This window comes from Drosophila erecta, unplaced genomic scaffold (genome assembly GCF_003286155.1).
Source record: "Drosophila erecta strain 14021-0224.00,06,07 unplaced genomic scaffold, DereRS2 tig00000092-arrow-pilon, whole genome shotgun sequence".
Lineage (NCBI taxonomy): Eukaryota > Metazoa > Arthropoda > Insecta > Diptera > Drosophilidae > Drosophila > Drosophila erecta.
In genome coordinates this window covers 17230548-17253902 of record NW_020825207.1, presented here as the reverse complement: position 1 = coordinate 17253902, position 23355 = coordinate 17230548, and the positions used below count along the sequence as shown (strand labels likewise).

Genomic DNA, 23355 nt, shown 5'->3' with positions numbered 1-23355 from the left:
TTTTCTGGTTAAATTTTAAACATTTAATTTGAAACCCATTGCGCATAACATCACGATGACGTTTGCTAAAAAGACTTCAGAATATTCTTGCCAGACTTAAATAATTATATTTGTGCAATATTTTGTGCACCTCCAGGATCTGCCAAGTCATTCAATTGCCTCAAAAACAGCCTCCTGTACTTGTATTTGGCAACTTCATTCAATTTGTGGCATGACTTGCTGCTGTTGCGGCTGCGACTGTTGCTGCTGCGGCTGATGTGGCTGATGTTGCTGCTAGCCATGTTGCTGATGAGCCACGGCAACAAGCTGTTGCTGTCATGAGTTGGCAGAAGCCATCGGCTGGAGTCTGCCAACCCAATAAGGCAATATTGAAATTGCTTTTGGCAAACACTCAATTGAAAAGGACCCATTGAATTGCCCACCCAATGAACTTGTGACCCAAACTGCAACATAGTTGTGGGAAATTGTGTAGAACGACTTCGGGTAGGATGCATAAATATTTATGCAAGCAGATACACGGGCTCATTTAAATCAAATTCCCACAGGCCCCGTCAATTATGTGGAGCAGCAACAAGTGGTTACCTGTAGGATCCCCTTTTTCGCCATTGCTGTGGAAAATTGCCTCCGGTGCGACAACAGCAGCAGCAGCAACAGCAGCAACAACTGCAGTGCATTTTAGCCTCTTTTTTGCTACCCTTTTACACAATTTACATTTTTTTCAACTTTGGCATGCAATGGGCGTGATTAACAACTTCCCCTTGTCGCCGAGGAGTGAAGTGGATGATGGCAAATTGCCTTGATTCACTTGGTTGGGCATTGAAACTGACACTTTCGAGGCAATCTGGCTAAAACTCTAATTGCTCGATATAGCCATGGCAAAAAGAGAGACTGCGTTATGCGTAATGGCATTAGTGATTGACACACCAATCGTTATGAAAGCCTGGCTCCCAAGTGGTAACTGAAGTCTTAAATTACAAAACAATAAATGAAGGGAAGTGAGTCAATGGGAGCGGTGAGCTTGTGGGCTTTCTATGATTGACTATTTCCTTTTTATTAACCATGGCTTGTTATGGATTCAAATATCTAAAAACACTTGGAATAATACACATATTAATTAAGCACTCGTATACCTCAGATTTTGTTAATCAGTTACCCATTCTTGAAAATCTGTTGTCAAGTGTTCACATTTTGTTCTACCCGGAGATGCTTAACCACAATGGAAATCAATGCCCTGAGATTCATTGATAGTGTTTCCCATCGAAATCCATTGAAGCGAAGCCGATGACGCTGCGATTTAAAATAGTAAATATTCTTATCAACAAACACAATAAATAAGACTACATTTGTCAGATGGGAACATAAAATGGAAAAAGTATGCAGATTGCTGCATCTTCAACTTAGGAACAATATAATGCCCACAACTAAGTAGTATGGACTAGTTAGTGCCTATTAATTTGATGAGTATTGAAAGGCATCAACATTTCATTTCCTGAATTATTTTACAATGCAGTACCTTGTCTCGAATCTTTCTTAGAATTTTAAAAATGCTCATGTTGACTTTAAGCCTAATCGGTACCTCCGCTTGATGGGTATTTTTTGGGCACAAAAACTTGCTCCAGACTTTGATAATAACATGCTACAGCCCAGGGGCTGTATAAATTACTATCAGGCCGCTCAGAACAGCCATAAAGAGAAACAGGGAGATAACTGAAGCCGAATGTGATAGTATGCCCGGAATTTTTTTGTTCGATTTTTTCCTCCCGATTCTGTTTGAATTTCGGTTTCGTTATTTTGGTCAGACCAGATTGACTTGCAGTTGCCAGTTGCCAGTTACCAGTTGCCAGACGAGAAGAGCGGTGAGTCGATCGCGACTCTCGATTTCGTTTGGCATCTTCATCATTATCAATATCATTATCATTATCGTTATCATCCGCACAGGGCCTGCCAACTCGCAGTAATTATCTGCAGCGGGGCAGACGTCCTCAGAATCGGCTTTAGTTTTCCAGATCGCAGGCACCAGTCTGTCAGGGCACTCCGAAGTCGCAACATCATCGACACAATGTGGCTGCTGTTGCCTATTCTGCTATATTCGGCGGTATTCCTCTCGGTTCGGCACATTTACAGCCACTGGCGAAGGAGGGGATTTCCCTCGGAAAAGGCCGGGATCACGTGGAGTTTCCTGCAAAAGGCATACAGGCGGGAGTTCCGACACGTGGAGGCCATCTGTGAGGCCTACCAGTCGGGCAAGGATCGGCTCTTGGGCATCTACTGCTTCTTCAGGCCTGTCCTACTGGTGCGAAATGTCGAGCTGGCCCAAACGATTCTGCAGCAATCGAATGGACACTTCAGCGAACTGAAATGGGACTATGTCGCGGGCTATCGCAGGTTCAATCTGCTGGAGAAACTGGCGCCCATGTTTAGTGCCAAACGATTGTCGGAGATGTTTGGCCAGGTCCAGAAAGTGGGGGATCATTTCATTCAGCATCTGCTGGACGGGGAAGTTCAAGGAGGCCTCTTGGAAGTGGATCTCCAGCAAGAACTCAGAGTGTAAGAAGCGGACGGAGTGTTCTCCCCTTGTATAAAGTTAATAATAATTCATCTCTTAGTTATTCCGTCAACATAATTGCCAATCTGATTTACGGCTTGGACATTAACAACTTTGAGCACAAGGACCATATCTTGACCAGCTACCTGAGCCACAGTCAGGCCTCTATACAATCTTTGTAAGTATACATAATGGGAATTCCCACTACAGCTTACCTACATTACAATCCTACCTTCAGCACTTTGGGCCGACTGCCGCAGAAATCCTCATATACCTACCGCTTACGAGATCTCATTAAGCAAAGCGTAGAACTACGTGAAGATCATGGACTGATACGCAAAGATATTCTACAATTACTAGTCAGGTTTAGAAATGGCAACGAGGTTGGTGGCGATAAATGGCAGCTGGACCCGATTAATGGCAAGTTTTTGAGTTTTATCTGTGAAAACCAGTACTGATTCGTCATTTCTAGATGCAGACAAACTGTTGTCCGTCAAACGCTTGGCCAAAGTGGCCGAGGATCTCTTAAAAGTGTCCCTAGATGCAGTGGCTTCAACTTTAACCTTCACTCTCTTGGAAATCCTGCAAGAACCTCTAATAGTGGAAAAACTTCGAGCTGAAATAGTGGAACTGAGCAATAAAAATGGTCAGCTTGAATTCGAAGAGCTGAATGGTCTTAAGTACATGGATATGTGCTTAAAGGGTATGTTATTCTTCATTTCTCAATCAGAGATTTGAGCTATTTTTGATCCTTCTAATAATTTTACAGAAACTCTTCGCAAGTATCCGCCTCTACCCATTATTGAACGTGTTTGCCGCAAAACCTATTCGCTTCCCAACTCAAAATGCACAATTGATGAGGGAAAGACTTTGATGGTGCCTTTACTAGCCATGCACAGAGATGAAAAGTATTTCAGTGAGCCAATGAAATACAAGCCACTTCGGTATCTGCAAACTGGCAATGATGTGGACCAATGTGAAGATAGGACAACGAGCAATGTTTTTATTGGATTTGGCATTGGCGGATCCCAGTGCGTGGGTATGTTCAAACTGCGGTGCAAACTATCCTAGAAATATTCAAACAATATTTTCTTATCCTAATTACAGGACAGAACTTTGCCAAGTTGGTAATTAAGGTTGCCCTGATCAAACTACTCCAAAACTTTCATTTGGAATTGGATCCGAAGCAGGTGAAAGGCCTTAAAGTTTCCCACCGACCAGCTCCTTTTATACACACAAAGGATGGACTAAAAGTCAAATTGAAGAGACGCGAAATAAAACCGAAATTTTACAGCTAAACTAAGTTAAGCCAAGTTAAGTTCTTTAATTTGAGCATCTTTTTCAACACTTTGTCGTGTGTGCGCGACACCTGAAATTATGCTATAAATAAAATTCAGTATATTATGGCCACAGTTTCCCCTTCTCGTCCTTGTTGTTGTTGTTGCCTTTGTATATGTCTGGTCTTGTTTGCTTCGTTCGCTTCGTTAACTTTGCAAAATGCCAAAAGGTCCCGGGGCTCACGGTGCGTATACGTAACGTCACACAACGCCAAACTCGACGCATTAAATTAGTCATTCCTATGTGCCCCGTCGTTGTTTACGCCAACACGGATATAAAGACCCGATTCTGGAGAGCGAGATAGGTGGGGGGATGGCATAGATGGCAGATATCATCTCGGGCGGAAAAGACATGTGCTTCCATTTGAGTTTATCATTAAATTTGATTTGCTTTGTTGCCAATCCAACATGACAGCCGCCTGGATACCAATGCCAATATCCGAGCCCCATCTCTTGTCTCCCGAAATATGTGTGCTTAAGTCAAGTCCGTCTGTCCACTTCAAGTGCTCAATTTGCTGCCCAACACTTCGGGAAAAAAGTTGACTGGACATCCAAACATGGTACAGAAATATGTGATGCAGTTTTACGGCAATAGATAGAAGTTGCTCTCAAACATTAGCTTCACATAAAAATCACCATTACCCCCCATTTGGCAAGTAGTGTACTTTCTCTCAGTGTGCCAATCCAGTTCGAGTATGCTCGCAGGAGTGGCAATCAGGGCCGAAAGGCGCCTCTAATGATGCCGCAATTAGGCCGCATTATGGACACATTTATCATCCACAGACCGGACCGGGCAACGGAATGCGAGATAGAGATGTCACAAACAAATGACTCTAATGAGTGCGTAAAGTGTTTTACATTAATGAAAACTTTCGGCCGGCCCCACGCCAGCAACCAAAAACGAAACGCCATCAAACTAATTGAGCCTGAGCTGGGGCTAAGCTTTCCGGCACAAATGACCCGGAAAGAGTCCGAAATCAACGCCAAACTTTACGACTCCTGCTCCGGCCGAAGTATTAAAATTGAAATTTGAAATTCAATCAAACGAACAGGGCTTGGGTTGTAAGAGTCAAGGGGCAGCCAGCCCGTGGACAATTTTAAGCCCGAGCCGGAATAGGATGATAAAATCCACTGGCACGACTACGACAACAGGAGCAAGTGGTGCTCTTCACATGTTTTGACCCAGTTCGCAACAGGCGGGCCAAGTGTCGAATATAAATTGCATGAGGGGGGAGATGGCCGGAAGACGGCGATGGAGATTCGGTGGCAACTCCCTTTGGCGCAATCTTGGCTGCCATTGTCCTGGTTACATTTTAACATTACTCATTCCGCATTAAGCGCTCGAAGCGGCAGCCTCGCCCGAAAAACCGCACAATTCCAGTTTAAAAAGTTGTGCATAAATTATGCACTGCGAAGAGTATACAATTTTCTTTTTTCCTAGCATAAATTATGATTTATTTCACCCATGGGACATGCTCCGTGCACTGCTAATTCCCATGTAAAGTTGTTGTCCAATTAGGGTTATTAACTTACCATAATTTCAAGATCTGTTTTCGGGGTTAACTGCAAGGAGATAGAGAAACAAAAATGGCATCGATTAATCACGTGTACATTTATGGTGCTGTGCTATTGAACTTTAGATGGCAAGCCGAACCAGATTGCAATTGAACTGAAAGCACAATGTTTGAGATACATTTGTTACAAACAATCAACAGATCGCTGCTGTCCCCTTTAATTAGCCTATTGACATATGACTTCGGCTTGGCTTTTATTGTTTTTGCCTAGCCAAAGTTGTGCAACACTCTAGACTGCTTAGGTAAAATCACTTTAAAAGCATTTAAGTGGCTTAACTAGGGGAATTATTTGTTATGCGCTAGACAAACGGAAACTTGAGCGTTTTGTATCGTTCAATTTAGGCCCACAAATATGCCAAATATTTGCATAATAAAAACAGAAATTTCTTTACATAACAAAGAGGCTCTCATAAATAATTGGGCTATTATTGTAGCTTTGACTTGAAAGCAGTTTTCAATAGCTGAGCAAAGTTACGTAAATAATATAAAAAAATGCTTAAAATGAAGAAAATTTACAAAAATTGCCACTTTGGCTTTCTTCTACTAAAAAAGCACGAACATTTTTTCGCATGGTCTTTATTTTCTTTAATAATATAAAAATTATACCGCCTTTAATTTCAAAAATTTGTTCTGCTCTTTTCTGACAACTGCAATTATCTTCGCTAATTGGATGAGAACATTTTTCGTTCAAAAACTTTCCCACTTGCATGGCTAAGAAAACAATTTAAGTGGCGGTCATCTCATGAGCTTATATATATGTAACCCTCTCACACTTCTCCACCTCACACAAGAATTCACCCAACTTTGCCCCAAAAAAAGATAAAGTAACTGACGACCTCGGAGGTCAGCAGTAATAAAACCAAGTAAATGTTTGGCCTTTAATTGTGCTCTCTCTTGTTTTTTATGCATATTTGTTTAACAATTAAAGCCGGCTAGGGTGTTGGTCTGCGTGGTTGTCATGTACAAAGATTATGGTTACCAAGAGCTTGAAGAATACGAAGAAATTTCAGAAAATTATTCGTTTTACTCAACAGTGTTACTTCCATACTTAAATAAATATAAATTTGTATTGTGTGAGACTGAAACCAGTGCACTATTAATGCATTTGGTTTAAGTGTGACGTTTTCAGAAATACTTTTCATTATAAATGGATGAGTAAGTCTAAAGTATTAACTGATTGGAGCTTCACAATAATATGCTGTTCATAAGACTGGTTACTTTACACTACAGCTCTAAATAAGTTCCTTTTAAAGAGGGCACACTGTCTGCGGATTCAGTCGGTTTACTTTTTCAATTTGTGTGCGCTGCATTCACATAATTGCCGCATGGAGTTGCATGATGCCTGCGTGCCGCATCCGCCTGCCGCCCTTCAAACTGCACATGTAGTATACGTATGTAGGTGCATCCACATCCATATATAGATCATCTGTGTTCCGAGGACAGAGGGCGGATGTTTGAGGATGTTGCTGGTGTCTGCGTGCAGCTGTTTGTTGTTGTTATTGGCGGCTGTGTGCAGTTGCTTTAATTATTGTCAGCCAAACTGTCGCGGCCACCAGTCGCATGTGTAATTTGTTTGTCTGCCTCTCTTCATATCTTTTTCTTTTCTTTTTTGTCGGCCGCTCCGCCTTCTTTACACCATATTTTTATCTGTTTCCGACTCTTAATTAATTTATGGGTCTGTCTTCTTAGCGGGTGCTTAAATAGTGCCCCGAATTCGAGGCTGTTGGAGTGGGTGGCATCACATCTTCCCATTATCTCATATTTATTAGTATTTCAGTAAGCAAATTAAGATTATACTAATAATCAACAGTATCTACCTTATTCAACCAGTTATATGGGTAAAATGAAATTTCAGTTTTAAGTTTCCGTATTCCCTTGACAGAAGGTTAGAAGGTTGCGCCTTCCTAATGGCCAAAATCATTTAGCCTTCACTTTCAATTACCCGCCGTAACGAAGCGTCGAGAGCATTTATCAAAATGCCAAACTAGATAACTTAATTAAAGCCCGAAAATCAATCTGCATATATATGGGCCCTGACAAAATCAAAATCTCAGCAGCGCCACCCACCGCCCCACGCCCCACAAACAATGGGGAGCATCGGCAAACAACAACATCCGCTTATCGCGATAAATCAAAGCCACGAGTGTTGTTAATTTTCCGAGAAAATTTTGGGCATGCAGAGTTTCCTCGGGGGCTAAAGGAGAAGAGGAGGAAAACGTGCGTGAATGTGCGTGGTAATAAAAACATCTTGAATTTATGTTTTCACGGCAGAAAAATTATCTTGAGCCAAGAAAGGGCGTGCTGGATATGGAAACTTCTTGGCTCGCTTTGGGGTCCAAACTGAAAGCCAGTCATGTGTGAGTACATACCATTTTTGTGGCCACGACAAGCGACTTGCTAATTCTAATTAAAAGCAGCAGCAACTTGGGGAAGTCTGCAACACACTCAAGCGGAAAATTATCAACTCCGCGGAGAGATACACAGATGGAGATATTAACTAAGCTTCTGCTCGGCTAGGCCAAAAGATGTTCTTGAAGAAAAAACGGGGAAAAATGAGCAAACCCCTGCCACCGCAGGCCAAAATTAAATTGTGCACATTTCCGTGGAGCGGAAATTGCCCAAGTTTGTCACTTGGAATGAGTACATACGGAATCGGGGATGTACATAATGGAATCGCCATCCATGAGTTTCCTTTCCGCAAATTGAAATTCATATCATTCACGTCAATGCGGAACAGCCTCCCCCCTCAGAATTTTGAATTTGAACAAAGCACACAGGTGTAAATGATGTATTGAAATTGTGGAAGTTTTGGTTTACATTTTAAAGCCCCACAGCGATGAACTAAACGTTTGCCGAGCCGTAATCACTTGCATTGCATGTAACCAGAAATTAGCGGATGCTGTGACCTGTGTGCAATTTGCACTCATAATTAAATTAAATGCCTAATTAATTACCATTAGGCTCGTGCACCAACTGCAAATGTGCCAAATGTAATCCGAATGAACATGTAGCTGCACAGTTGCGCACGAAGGTATTTAATTTATGATCGAAAATAAATCAAATTATAGGTGAGCTAAATTATGACAATGCCACAGCGGATGAGCCAAAACCATAGGCGTGTGTGTGTTTAAAGTCTTTATATAAAGTTTAACATATTTTGCACAAATTGTTGTACAATTCCTAGGATTAAGCTTGCTGAATTGCACTTTCTAATCGCAGTAAGTGTTCTGTGCAGCTGTTCTAACGTCCTGAATGTTCTACTCCTGCTGAAAGCATTATCCTGTAAAACATAAACTCCTTTTCCTGCTGAAGTGGTTTCTCCTTTAGGTTAAGCTGCGAAGATAACCCCATAAAATCCGGGCTAGTCATCAAGTTGGCTCGTCCATCGGCTCAGCTCCTTTTGAACCGGATGAACCTTTGACTACCTAATTCCGGTTGCAGCATGCATGTATCTATATCTATTGCCCACAGCGAGCTCGGCAGCTGATCCTTTGGCTGGATATATTCACAACTCCTTCGTTGCCTTCTCTAATTTACTTCACTGCTGCGACTCATAACTCAATCCCCCGCTCTTCCCGCTCCGTGACTCTGATAACCCTAAGCCACATCCAGATGCATTGACAAAATTCCACTCTGGATGGGAGATGCTGGTCCCTGCTGCTGTGGATTGCAAATTGCAAAGCTTTCGAAACCCGGCGACTGCAGTTGGTTGCAGATGCAGCTGCAGAAGTGGGAGCACTTGGATGTTGGAGGGAGCTCAACCTCTTCTTCTGCGCCCTGTCACATGCCACATTCTGGCAACTCTTTTTATACAGGGTATCTCGACAAGTATAAGTACCTGTATAGAAAAGTTTTTAAATCAAGCTTTGTGTAAAATCTAGGCGACGTAACCTCCGTGAGATACTAAGTATCCCTAATGAAATATGCCATGTTACAAATAGTTTCTATACAGCCCGAAGTGAAGAAGGGGTATCCCAAAGTCTACTACCAAGGCCTTCAGAGTTTTTTCTTGTCGGCATGATTTTCGCAATCAGTGGAAAGCAGCTGAACCGATGCAGTTGTTGCATTTGTTGGCGTTGCATGGTTTGGCGTGACATTTGGCTTGGTGAGGAAACCGGGATTCGGGGAGGTGGGAGTTGGGACACGGGATTGGGAGTCATCTCTTTCTCGGCATGCAGCATAATCTGGCGTAGCTTTATGCCCTGAGCTTATTTCTGGGTTTCGATGTCACACGAAGTGTAACATCGTCGCCAAATGATGCGTAATTCACCAATGAAACTAATTTTCCGAACGGCAACAAAGTCAATTTTCCATCCAATCCGATGTTTATGGTGCCATCGCCTTTAACTATGTCAAATGCCGTTCAATTAAGTTTTCGCTTGCACAATGATAAGGAAAACCTGCCCACACTCGACTCATAACAGTGACGCCAAAGGGTATTAACACGGCTTTAGGGCGGGTGTTTTGGGGCCAATCGAGGGGCGTGGCAGTGGCCTGGGGCTGTGGGGCATGTGGGAACATCAGATTGATAGCGTCGCTAAACAACACAAAACTGAAAGACCCCAACGGGCTGGTCTAGCTCCCCACTTCTAATCAAGCACGTAAATAAAGTTAAGGTTTACGTGCATATATGCCCTGAAAGGGATACAAAAACACAAAGGGAGTGCAATTTATTTAGGAAAAATGAAGTTAGGATACCCTAATTTGGATAAATTTATTAGCTTTGAAGTGCTTTGAAAAAATGTGACTATTTGATGTTCTAAAATTTTTCAAAATCGTTGAAAATATGCTGAAAACCAATTCTTTCTCTTCAAAGTACTGTTTGATAGCTTGTAATCACAAACTAAAATTTGTTGCAATATTTAAACATGCTAAGCATTAAGTTAAAGCCTGAGCTTTATTAGCATTTGACAATCCCTTCATTGCTACATAATAATAAGAAAATGTGTTTCCAAATCTAATATACCCTTAGTAGCAAGCAACAAAATAGTTGGTAGCTCGCTGAAGGGCCAGGATTGCCTTTGGGCTAGTCATCATCAGATCAATGGGGTTAAAACACACACACACACGCGAATCCGGCAGCACACACTCTTTGCCCTCAACAAAGGCGACCAAATGACAACCTCAGGTTCCATTCTCCATTCCCTCTATATATAGAAAGGTATAAGTATGTGACGGGGCGTTTGAAGGGTCTGATGGGTTACTGGAGGGATCCGCTGTTGCTGCCACCGTTGCTGGCCGGCGGCGGAGTACAATAAAAACTGCTCCAACGTTGCATGTAACATTTGATTAGCCTGTGGAAGGGGCACAGTGCGGTCGGGTGGACTGGATGGCCATCGGAGGGGCACAAAAATGAGCAGCATATTGCCGCTCGGTGCACTTGGGGCAATGGCAATTAGAGGTTAACTTGAAGTACTCTCGCCCACAAACAACCGCTGCCATCTTCTTCCTATTCTTGCACGGCCACAGTTCCGGACAAGAACTTCCTCAGAACTGACTACAGTAGAGCTCCCTTAAGGTGCCCTAACAAATTTGGAGCAAAGCAAAGGAAAGGCAATTTGGTTAGCAAGCTTTGAGTTTCATCACTTTAACTTGGCTCCTCGCATTGTGAAGATTCATTTTTTGTACCAGTAAAATAATAGGAATGTAGTCACAAAAGTTTGACTGTACTCTGCCGAGAAGCTGAGGAAATATATACTTATATGGTTAGTTTGGTTAATACACGACTGGTTCCGTTTCGGCCCATTTACACCCAAGCACGATGTTAACTTGGTGATCCCAGCATTCTTGTTCCACCACTAAAAACTTTAACTCGACTTGTGTTCAAGTGCAGTGATGTATATTGAAGGGGGGATGTGATTGAAGTTTCTGTGGTCACAAGTGAAAACTGGGAAGCTTCGTTAAATATATTTGCCGGCAAGTTTATTATAGAAGTTTGCCAACTGAAAGCTGGGGGAATGGTTTACCTAATCGGTAGATAAATGAAGGCGGGCGTGAAATGAAATGTAAACACATAAAATTGGTGAACCACTAAATTGTAACAAGTAAAAAAAAGAGGAGTGTATATTGTTATAAAGAACAAAACCGCTTTTGGAGTTTTCACGGCTTAGTTGGCATTAAAATCGATTGAAAAATCCCATTTATCCACAGCCAAATCCGTTCTTCGAAATCAATCAAGCCATCCAAAACGGAAGAGCTCTGAGATTTATCCCAAAATATTCTCGTTGCTTCCTTACCAATTTACCCCCAAACTTCTGACTTTTCCACAACCCATCCAGCGCAATTTCTCACAGCAGACGGCTCAAGTTTTCCACGTGAAAAATGGCATCATAAGAAAAGTTATTGTCTCTGTAGTTGCCCAACTCGACTGAAGTACAGTGAAGCCCCCCACTGGCTACATCGGACCCTTCATCTGCACTGGCAAGCCAGCGTCATCAGCGGCAGCGTCGAGAGTTTATTATGCAATGGCAAAAATTTAGTGCCATTTGTTGTCAACTCGGGGAATGCAACAAACGGCGGAACGAAAGGAGTCAGTGGTGAGCATCATTTTGTAATTTTAATCATAGGACTAAGATATAAAACTTGATGGACTTTACCCTATTTCTTTGGGATAAATAGTTCCGACGAATTATCAATACTAAATTGTAAAATATCTGAATATCTCCTATTTAAAACAATTAAAGTCCAGAAGAAGTACAAGTACACAAGAAACAGCTTTTACCCAGATATATCAGTTGCTTCTAAACTAGTTAAAAACAAATGCTATCTGTTGGCATCACTGAAAACATCAACGAGGTTTTGCCATTACAATGAGGGGGGCGGGGAGTTCGTCTGGGAGCTGACTGTTCACATTTGCGCAGCCATAGCTATTGTAATGAGTTTGAGAGCCAAGTCGAGAGACAATCCAAAGGCAAGGCAACGCGAAATGTTGCAATATGTAAAATTAACATCGCCTTGATTGTGGGGAGTTTGCGAGATGAGCGAAGAAGTTTGTGGCCAAAAAGTTCGGAAGTCGCAGAAGGTGTCTCTTTGGATGGATATTTCGTGCAACAGCACTTACCACCACTTTTTACCAACAGCACTGAAAACTGGCTACAAATTTGCCACTAATTGCGAGTGGCGAGGATTCAAAAAACTCATAAAACGGCAACTCATAAAAGCGGAAACCAATTTCGTTTGACAATGATTGTGTGCGATTGATTGACTGATTGATGAACTGGCTAAATTGCTGGACGTGTCGCTGTACGATGTCCAATTAAGGCCAAATTAAAGTCGAACGAAATCTATGTTAATCGAAGTCGTCAAAATCAAATTTGTTTGTTGTATCGAAAACAAAAGTGAAATTCCATAGCCAGCGGTCACTGTGATCTCTGTGGTTTTACCTTCTGAATTTTACCACCACCGACTTTGGAGATAGAGACTGCGAGATCAATGTTCGGAGAAGAGTGAAAGTCAAGTCCAAACATTATGTTTTATGGTCTTGGACACCTTTTTTCGCCAGCCGAGCCGACTCTTTCTTTGATTTGTTGTCTTTGTCCAATTATTCACGCTATGCGCTTGAGTTTATTTAAATTTTGTAAAAGAAACCACAAGCAATTAGCTACACCCACGTCGGGGGTAAGTTTGTGCTCAAATCGCAGAAAGGGTGGAGTCTTGCCTTGCGAAATAATAATTAAACTTTAACAACACTAATAAATTGAATATAATACTTAATGCAAAGTTATAAACTTTTACAGGTAACAGCATTTTGTTACTTTTACTTAGGCACTACATTTTAAGCCGAGCCAGTTTCGATCTTGAGCTTGAACAAATTAATCCAAAGTAACCCCTTAATCACCAGCAAGGCTACGCCTTTGGCAAAGTTCAAAAATAACTTTCTTTTACCAGCCCCCATAAAATTTAAGAAGATCTTATTGTGTGGCCTCCCCTGTCGCCGACAATAAGACTAACATAAAAAATTATAACACAATATAAGAAATGCTTTAAAATCAGACAATGCAAGTCCCACAATAGCCCATCCAAGTACAATTAACTTAAATTTTTCTGCTTCTTCAGCTAGACCTTCAAATTGTTGAAAGCGAAACTTAAAGACGCCGAATGTCGAATGCCGAAAACATTTTGCCGACCATTGGAAAACCACCTCGAAGACCAATTGCCTGGGGTGTGCGGGTGTGAACTTAGCTGTATTGGGCAGTTGGCCAAATGTTTGTAAGTCGGCTAAGCCCCCCGTGTCAATCCGAGCAGCCATCCATCAATCACTCCGCCAATTCCTAATTAGCATGCGATTCATGGGAACAATTGAAAAGTGTTGGTCAAATTTTAAATGTCATGCTCGCACTTGTTTTCGTATTTGGGGGCTGGGGATTATATAGACATTATATGGACTTGTGCTCAAGGGCCCGAAAAGCCCAGAAACGTGAGTCGAATTGCAGAGCGCGAATTCACATTTTACTAAGGTCACTGAATGTTTGTTTTGCAAATGCCGAATTAACGCTTATTATGCGTGTGTGAAAATCATTTTTGTTGCCGACAAAAGTTGAACTTTCCTTTTAGCGGGCCTGTGTGAACAGGAGAACAAGTTCTCGTCCCTGCCACGCCAAAAATCATTATCATCGAAGAAAACCTGATTCCAGACGCGTGTTTCCTGTTCGCAAGGCCTAAAACAAGTTTCCATTTTTTGTTTTCACGAGCATCGCATCGCATCGCATAACTTAATAGCGGCGGGAAACATTCCTTTCCTTTTTGGCCAACACTCTCAAAAAATAATTAAAAACTCTGCTGTGAGATTTATCGAAAAAAGGAGCGCATCGAACCGCATTCCAATCAGGTATCTTAACGATAAGAACGAACATTTGCGGTTCACAAATCGAGTGACTTGCCAACGCCAAAAAGCAGCCAAACCCTTATTCTATTGATGTTGCCATGATATATGTGCGGGCAAAATATAAGTTTCGTGACGAAAGCACTGAAATTGAGTTTGACTTTCGGCAAATCACGTGACATGCCCCGAATATGGAACACCGAAATTTATTTGGCCACATAAACTCCCAATCTATGCAAATAAGTAGAACAAATGCGAATTCATTTTTGAAGGCCTTCCCCTGCTTGGGGAGATTTATGCGTTTTTCATATTGACAACACTCAAACAATAGACTCCCCATCAGTCGCTGGATATTTGCTTTTGCTGCCATGGCAACTGTCGTTTATTACACTTTGATTTTTCGCCCGAAACGCTGTAAGAAATGGCGTTTGAAAAAAAAAACTATGGATGGCTTTAATGGCAAACAGTTTTGTTGTCATCCTGTATTAAAGAGACGCTACCAGCTCTGTTAAAACATAAACATAGTTTCCATTGACCAACTTTTTTATTGCCAGCACTTCTCGGTCATTTCAAAGTTTGTATTGAGCACCAAGCTTCTATTCCAAACTTAGCTACTGATGACAAAGTTACTTACTCACTTCCGGTCTGGAAATTCATAATTAGTTTTAAGCCATAACAATTTTAGTTAAATTGGGAATGTAATAAAAATTTCTCCGCAAATAGCTGCAGCACTTGCAGTGAAAATAATTTTCGCTTTCTGTGCTTTAATTTCACGTCATTTAAATTGGGCTCGACATTACGAGCCAACGCATTTCGCCCATAATCTGAACAATTATGGTATAGGCCAAACCTAATGATAGTCGCCCGGCTGAACAATGTGGTTCGATTTCGAAAGAAAATCGTGCCGCAGCGGCAAATCTCGGCTTTAATTAAGGTTCATTCGACCAAAGTTGGGACAACGCCTCTACACAGAAATGTGCATAGAAGCGATCAAAGATATAGATATGGGCAAATATATAAGGCCCATTCGAGTGGACGGCTTTCGCCTTGTTCATGCAATTTGTATAAGCCCCAAATGATTATTGCCAATAAGTTTGCAGGAAAAAAATAAAGACACGTACAGACAATCCGAAAAACTGGTTGGGGTAGAAAGCCAAAAAAAACCAGGGACACCGCCCAAACTGACCACCACTTTGAGACCCAGTATCTGCGGATGATATGTAACCCAAGTGGCAGACGACATACGCAAACAGGTAAAAGTGATTTGTCTCTCAAAGCCTAAGCAGCCGATCCGAGCAGATATCTGCATATACATGTATGTAGATACAGATACAGATACATAAGCACAGCAATAGTCCAATCGTGTTTTGGGGCATGTTGCGTGAATTGAGTGCCCGCTTCCGACAGCTCGTCATGCAAATGAGCAGGTCGATCCTTATGGGGGAAAACAAGCATCGTAAGCCAACAGGGCACATGGAGAAACTATGTAGCCATATATCATTGAGGTGTTTGGCTTGCAGATATTAAGCCACTTCACTATGGCCCCTTTCATTAATTTATCTACGGATGATGCGTAAATTCATTCATTCATAAGCTGTTTTCAAAGCTATGTTTATATATAGTTGGGTTTTTCTCACTGTATGCAAACACTGGACTTTCCCAGCGCATATATATATTACTTGTACGTATCTAGCGATTCTCCCACGTTGACACATAACCTAACGGCAAAACAAAATAAACAAATTAGGTGTAATGAGATGGGGCCACTGGGGCTAAAAGTAAGTCTAGTCATCAGCAGTCGGTCAGCTTTTCCACACTTTTCACTTTCACGCTCCGGCGAAAATCTTCGACCCACTTGTATTCTTGATTACCGAGGCCTGCTTTCATTTTCATTGGGCAAAAAGCGAAACAGAAAAATAATGGAAGTGGATCTGGTGACAGATACAACTGGCCACTACAGGTTGCTTAACCCAATTTTCGGTATCTGTTCATCGCTGGCTTGTGGGCTTAGCCAAGCTACGCAACTGTATTTTTTTGCGAAAAACTACAACCCGATTGCATTAAGGTGGCCTAAACGCATTTTGCGGCCAGCTTTACAAAAGGCCAACAAAAAACCAGACCGAACTAAAGCAAAGCAATGCAGTGGTATGGATTGCACCTGTCAGTGGGTATCTGAAAAATGAATGTTGCATTGCTTTTTAAATCACAAAAAAAGTTAAGTACGCAGAAAATTGCACACCCTTAATCGCCAGTGAAAAATATAGTTAAATTATCTTAGATATAGGTAATGAAGAAAATTCCTGAAATTAATTTAAAGAGATGAAATGACAAATTGGCTTGTTTTTTTAAATGCAACAAATTGAATACACGCTGATACTATTTTATTTAAAGCAAAATGAAAACAACAAAGAGTTATAGAGTTTAAATTATAGCAATTCCTGTGTGTTCGAATAGGCACGCGTCTCATAATTCAATTTTAGGCCTGTCTGACTGCCATATTAAGCTTGAATAAATTGGTTTTCGCAAAAAACATACGAACATACATATATACAATGTTTGGATTTGCTGAATGGTAGGTTTGTGTTTATAATTTTGAGCAAACAGAAATTCTGAATAAATACGATGCTTTAATAATAACCCTTCTATGATTACAACGCCGCTGGCTAAAAGCGACCACCCAAAATAAATACATTGGAGCTCCATAAATCAAAGATTAAACGCTTAATTAATCTTGCTCATTCCCAAAGCGTGAAATTTAATAAATGATGAGCGAAATAAAAAGTTCGTAAAGCGTAAAACAAATAAATTAAATGGTAGAGAATAACAAAAGGAAGTGTACTGCAATTTGGCTGGATGATGTCATGCCACAGAATAGAAAGGGGAAAATCAACAAAGCCTTAAATACTTAGATAAACAAAAATAGTGGAAAAACAAAAAAATGAACTATAGAACTTGGTGAGCAACAAAAGGAACGTCATCATGATCATCACGACTATTTTTAATTCCCATATCAATGCAAGATTTTGTTTCCCACCATCAAGAAGCTAGTTGGCCAGCTGGAGGTCACATGTGTGCGGCAGTTCCAAAGAACCAGACAGAAATCCGCTGTACAACCTTCTCCATCCATACAAAATGGCACTAAACTTGACTCTAAATACTACTTATTTGCAACTTATTATTGTGCGGCTATTGATGGATACTAAACTACAAGTATCTCCCGGATACAGTTGAATAACTACTGAGAACGAGTGTATCTTCCATCTTTCAGTTGAATAAGTAACTTCAGTAATTGACACGCCAGAGCTGTTGCATAAAGTAAATTTTTGTTATATACGTGCATTACGAGAGAATGGAGAATTGCATGTGCAATCAGTGGAAAGTAGCGTAAAAATGAAAATATTGACAAGGAATAAACAGCGTAAAGTGCCTGAAGGTGACTCTGAATGGAAATTTCATGGCAATGAGAATAACAGCTCAAGCTCAAAGCCATTCGGAAATCTAAAAAATCAGGCACTTTTTATAGATTAAATTTATTACAAATGAAATCATAGCTAATCACAGTAAGCTACTATATGAATTGCCTCATTAGGATAGAATGTATATAGTTTTAGAATTTATGACACACCGACTCTTGGTGATTTTTGATTATTCCTCATTGTTTAGTATTAACTCTAATCCCCTTAAAGTTTTCGCATAATTTTCAAATCAGACTACTAGACCAACATAAATCAGCCTGTTCCCTTTTCTGGTTGAAAGAAACACTCTGCTACTCCATATGCAATTTGAAAATTCTCCGAATTTCTGACCGCCAGGTAGAACCCAAATCCAAAAGTGTTTAGCAACAAAAGCAAAAAAAAAAACAAAGTTAAAACAAAGAGCTGCAAAAAACTTTCGAGCATCGTAAATTATTTCGGAGACTCGACTCAAACTACAATTAGAACCCTCACAGAGCGGGATGGGGCTATTAGCAGACATGGGGAAAGAGCGAGATGAAGCCACGCTCATTTGAGGATTTTTAACGAGTTTCCAACTCGTTGCCGGCTAATTTTTATTAGAGCCGTAAACGGAACTTAAGATCATGTGACTTGAAATCGCAACGATAATGAAAATGAGTCGCACATAAAATTACGAAATAAAACGTCAGCTTTGAAATGGCCCGAAGGCGGAATTGGGTTAAGAACTACATGACAAACTGATTTTATTTGGGAACTTACGTTTCCGGTCGATGAAGAAATCGAAGAAGGAACTGCAAAGAGAAGAGCAAGAATACAAATATTAATACAAATTTGCCTGGCGAATTTCCTCAGAATAGGCATTTAAATCAACTGCGACTGAACTGAAAACATTTATCTTAGAGAAATTGCGCACTGTGCGAAGAATCAGCGGAAGCAATAATACTATACATAGTTCCCCATGCGAAATCAACTCAATTACTTGGTGTGTTTCTCAGACCCCAAAAAACCATAAAATGACGACATTCCCTAGACAAGTTCAAGGTGGTTCCGTTGGACTCGTTCTCCTTATTCCATTCAATTTCAATTAAATACACGAAAAATTTAAGAGTTCACTGGGAGCAAAATTGAATCGCTTGCGCTCCAACGGGCTGACCTACCGCAGTCGAAGCCTCCCCGTCCATCGCATTGCAATCTTCTGTCCGGGTATTAAATTTCCAACTCATTAAAATTTTGCACACTGTCTGGCTGAAGTGGCAGTGGACCGACAGACGGACTGTAGACGGTTAAGGGTTGTCCGGGACTCCATATCCCAGCTACGGCTCCTCCATGCCAGCTCCTTTGCCCAGCTTGCCCTGCGCTTTTCCCAGCTGGAGGGGCACAAAACTGGGATGACGGCTTGTCATTTATAAATGAAGTGCATAAAAATGCCTCCAACCGATGTGAGAAACGTGAAGAAGTCCCGACAACTTTGTGGGGAGCATTGCTCTGCATTAACCCCCACCAATAACTCATGTCTGAGCTTAATCAGAACCTTTTGACTTATCAATTAGGAGCTCTAGAGTGATTCACTTGCCTCGCTAATTGATATCAATTGTTTGGGTTCCGGAAGGTCGGCCGGCAACGGAAGTGGAATTATTTACAGAATCTTATCTTATCCGCTCGCAATCCGCGTCATATCTATATATTTATTGTAATTACGGTGCGACAAAAATATCGACTGGTTGCGTCAGTTCGGTCAGCCCACGCCGCGTAAACAATAAACAATGAATCGAATTTGGCAAAAACAAAATACAAATTGCGCCAAATTGAGTGAGAGATACCTACTCAAAAAACTCATAATTGGAGGGGTTCCTACAAAGGTCAGCCCAGCAATTGGAGAACCACTCGAACAAAACAACTGACGGAACAAAAACAAACTGGCAGAAGATATACGAGTATATGAAAGCAAAAAGCTAATGACAAAGCGCAGCAATAAAAATTAGAAGTTTGTGGCAAGATTAAACGTGTTCTCAAGTGCCCTAGGGTAGAAAGGGTATGCCTAGTTAGTACAGGAAGTTTGTAATAAGGAAGGATGGCCGGATATTATTCATAACTTTGTTGGCCAACTAGAGCAGGGAGACTGAGTGAATTAAATCAAATTATTATTTGATTAAACAATTTTCAAAAAACAATAACTAAAGGTCGGATATATAAAAAAGTATTAAAAGTTAAAATGATTTTGTTTAACTAACAAAACCTGGCCGTCCATTAAAATGTATTTTAAACAGAAATGTATTTGTTTATTGCAAGAACTTCATGATAGTCGTTTCCCTTTTCTTCAGAGAGTTTTTTCAGGTTTTCAAAGCATTTTACTTCATTTTTAACCACGACGACGACAAGCCCTTTTTTCGCTGTTGTGCGTTGTTTGGCTTGCTCTTCTGGGGCGTTTGTTTTGGGTGGGAAGCATTTAACTTGGCTAAAAGCGGCATTAGTGCGATGTATGGGGCGTGTTCCGCCCGAAGGGAAGGCAGCCAATTAATTTTTTAATGGCTTAGACGAAATGACTGACTTTGGGGCTATTACAAAAAGAAAACGACAAAAGAGCGACAGAAAAGTTTTTCTTTTTCAGTTGGAAATTGTCAATTAGTAAAGTGCCTGCCAAGAATTGGCAATCTCTAAACTCCTTCAGGACACGCCCCCGCTGCCCCATTTTTCTTTTCTTTTTTTTGTATCAGAATCTAAGTTAGTTGGGCCCAACATTTTTATGATGTTTAATCTAATTTTTATTTTACGATTTTATTTTTACGGTCGTTTGCCTAACGACCTGAGCGATGAAATAAGTTAACCGCAAAAAGATTTTGCCGCTGGCTCGGTCGGGTTTTTTTTTAGATTGTTGTGGTGCATTTTTTATTTATTTAAGAGCGGTGGTCCAGGGCTTTGGACCACAGCAATTTGTTTTGATTGAATGAAATATCAAAAACGTGACCTGGCCGTGCACTTTGAGCAATCCAGCAAACCGAAAAGGAACAAATATATAATTCAGCGAAAGAGAGAGGCATAGAGCGTTCGAAAGAGATGGACGCAGGACCGTGCTCACCGCCTAAATGAAATGCATGCAAATTGAGCGTGAACAACCGCTCAACCGCTCTAACCCGCAAGCACGTGCGGGTGATTGAGCTGGTGGAGAGATAGAGAGAGAGAGATGGCTGTAGGGCGACCGAAAGAGAGGGCATGAATGTAAGAAGGAGATGGCTGGGGGCAGAGATAATTCTATCTGGCTGGGCGAGACTGATGTTCATTGCCCGATAAGTGTTCAATGATTAGTAATCTCAATATATTTCGCCAGCATCTCGATAACTCACTTCTCACCAACTCTTTCTGCATGTCTTCCTTTCACTCCTAATCGTGTTCAAGTGGCCAGTTAATCCTGGCAACTTCCTGTGCCAAGGAGTTAAGACCCATGTGTGCGTAAGAGCGTTTTTAGTAGCTGGTTTGAATACTTCATCAGATTCATGACTTTTACATGCATTGCACTTCCGTGAGTGCTTCTACTTGCAACGAGGGTTGATAGAGGAGTTGGAATGAAGTAGCAATTGATTGGTTGAGCAAAAATTCTTCATTGTATATTTACCACAAATAATCACGTAAATTGCAATTTATTTTTGGCACACAAATATCAATGCTACCACCGTTTAAACTTTTACTTTACTATAGTTTACATTCCTAGGCTAACGAATCTCCCTCTATAGTATTTACTTGCGAGCACCCACTGAAATCTGATCATTTATCTCACCGAGACTTGAACAAAAATCTCTCGGGTTTATCGGCGATAATCTACATCCTTTGCTTGTTCTCTGAAAATGTATTCATCTCCAGCGATGATAACTTTATTGAACCTCCCACGCCGCCGGTTCCCTCCTTTTTGCTAAGCTCTCTTGGAACGCTTTTGCCAACGCCATAACTTTGCCCTAACACCCGCTACATAGCCACGTCTACTCTTTTCCCCCTCCAAGCCCCCCTCTTTTGGGTTTGACCCATCTGTGTTGGCCACATTGTTTGCTCCTCCATCGCTATTTTTTCATGTTTTTGGATGCACAGAGCAAATTAAGCGGAAATGTAACCTTTTGCCAAGGTTTCTGGTTGAAAAAGAATTCTGTATAAAAAGGGAGGTTTTATGTATGCCATGTATTACAAAAATACAAATTCAAATCTGAAATGTTTTTATCCATTTAACATTTTTAAACGACTGCTTTTAAGGATCCTAATATTTTTCTCTGTGTACATCTCCTGCGGGTCTCGGCTGCGGTCACACACAACAGCGAACGAAATCTTTACCGCTGCCACAATTGGCAGCCAGTTGGAAGTCCGGGAGCGGTTCCAAAGGGGCAGCGGGGAGTCGCGGTTTTGGGGCTCGGAGTACTAGAGAATACCAGAGGAGCGGAGAACCGGAGACCCGGAGGCGGAGCAGCTGGAGGAGGCCACTTGGTCGCGACCACAGAAGTGACTTAACTCGTTTTAAGCCTTCTCATATGCTTGGCGTTTTTTGTCTCCGTCTCTCTGTTGCCTGGCATCTATTTCATTTCAAACTCCACTAGACATGCCACAACGATGACACTTGACTGAATATTTATGGCCACAAATGGAGCGAAAATAAAATCGCCAAGTCACGGGGCCAGAGACTGAAAAAATATAACAGTTGAGCAGAAAAAAGCGGACACACATGGCGATGATTTTTAGATGCGGATGGGCTGCTGCTCCATGTCCGTGGACGCCATGCCCTTCTTTGGGGCGGGCCTTAACCGTTAGTCCGGCCGACTAAAGCGGCTACCACAGTCTTATAAGACCCGTCTGCATCCGACTCTGAATCGGGATCTGAGTTCGGTTTCCAAGCTCAGTTCTTACACAGAACAAAATATTAGTCTTATTAGGTGTGAAATAATCCTATATTCTTCAGAAGCGGAGCTAATCTCAATGTATAGATTGTCCTGTAGCTTGAAATTGTATTTTTGCCTTATTCCAAGCAAAAATGTATTTTGTGCGCCCAAATTGGCCTGTTTATTGCTATTCCTAGTTCACTTTTGGCGATCTCTATCTTTATCTGCTGTTATATGGCGACACATGAAAGTCTGCTCTCGTTGAGTCTCAAATATTTGCGCTTATACATACATGTAAGTCGCTTTTGTTTTATCAGCTTGTTTATTCAGTGATTATAGATTTGTTTTTTCTTTTTTCTAGTCTGTGTACAAGCTGAGTCGACAAAAGCGGGTTCGACTACTGTGTTTGGTTAGGTTTTCGGGTTGCCAGGAGAGTATACAGTCGAGTACTTTTGCTTTAAGCCTATCTGTATGACCGTCATGTACTTGCCGGCAAACATGTAATGAAGCATAAGCAATTATGATAATGTCGTTTGAGTTTGTGTTCCGCCTTTGCGGCTGCTTCGCTGCTTATCAGCAGTTGGGTGGTGACTGGGCGGTGAAAGACTCTGGCAGCCTCGAAAATGTTGACAGAAATGAAAAAACAAGAAAAACGCGAGAGGAAAGGAATGCTGGCTGATTAAAGCCGAAAATAAATACGCTGTCGGCGACCCCAAGAAAGGTCAGAAGGGAGGGGGCTTCGAAAATATGTTAAGGTCACCAGGGTTTTC

The 23355-nt window shown here is 41.3% G+C and overlaps 2 protein-coding genes across 3 annotated transcripts in view; one reads left to right on the top strand and one right to left on the bottom strand.

Moving 5' to 3' along the window:
* The window catches only part of LOC6549295, a 39773-nt gene that overhangs the window by 6793 nt on the left and 9625 nt on the right, over positions 1 to 23355 (bottom strand). Inside the window, exons 2-3 of the mRNA XM_001974333.3 lie at positions 18492 to 18523; positions 5416 to 5445 (exon numbers count right to left, since the gene is read on the bottom strand). Of these exons, the coding sequence (XP_001974369.3) occupies positions 5416 to 5418 (3 nt within the window). The 5' untranslated portion in view covers positions 5419 to 5445; positions 18492 to 18523. The remainder of the gene's footprint in view (positions 1 to 5415; positions 5446 to 18491; positions 18524 to 23355) is intronic.
* Positions 1797 to 3955, top strand: LOC6549296 (probable cytochrome P450 310a1). 2 transcript variants are annotated; one of them, XM_026980501.1, is made up of 7 exons: positions 1797 to 1856; positions 1939 to 2547; positions 2607 to 2723; positions 2784 to 2965; positions 3018 to 3248; positions 3315 to 3584; positions 3653 to 3955. In XM_026980501.1, the coding sequence occupies exons 2-7, from the start codon at positions 2060 to 2062 to the stop codon at positions 3841 to 3843; spliced, it is 1479 nt and encodes a 492-aa protein (XP_026836302.1). In that variant the 5' UTR covers positions 1797 to 1856; positions 1939 to 2059; the 3' UTR covers positions 3844 to 3955. The 2 variants fall into 2 exon arrangements, with proteins under 2 accessions (XP_026836302.1, XP_001974370.1); XM_001974334.3 differs by having other exon boundaries at positions 1801 to 2547.

Excerpts from the sequence above, each read along its gene's own strand:
- LOC6549296 (XM_026980501.1), top strand. The coding sequence starts at position 2,060 with ATGTGGCTGCTGTTGCCTATTCTGCTATATTCGGCGGTATTCCTCTCG. Across the intron at positions 2,724-2,783 it reads CAGGCCTCTATACAATCTTT|CACTTTGGGCCGACTGCCGC; the intron begins GTAAGTATACAT and ends TCCTACCTTCAG. Across the intron at positions 3,249-3,314 it reads CATGGATATGTGCTTAAAGG|AAACTCTTCGCAAGTATCCG; the intron begins GTATGTTATTCT and ends ATAATTTTACAG.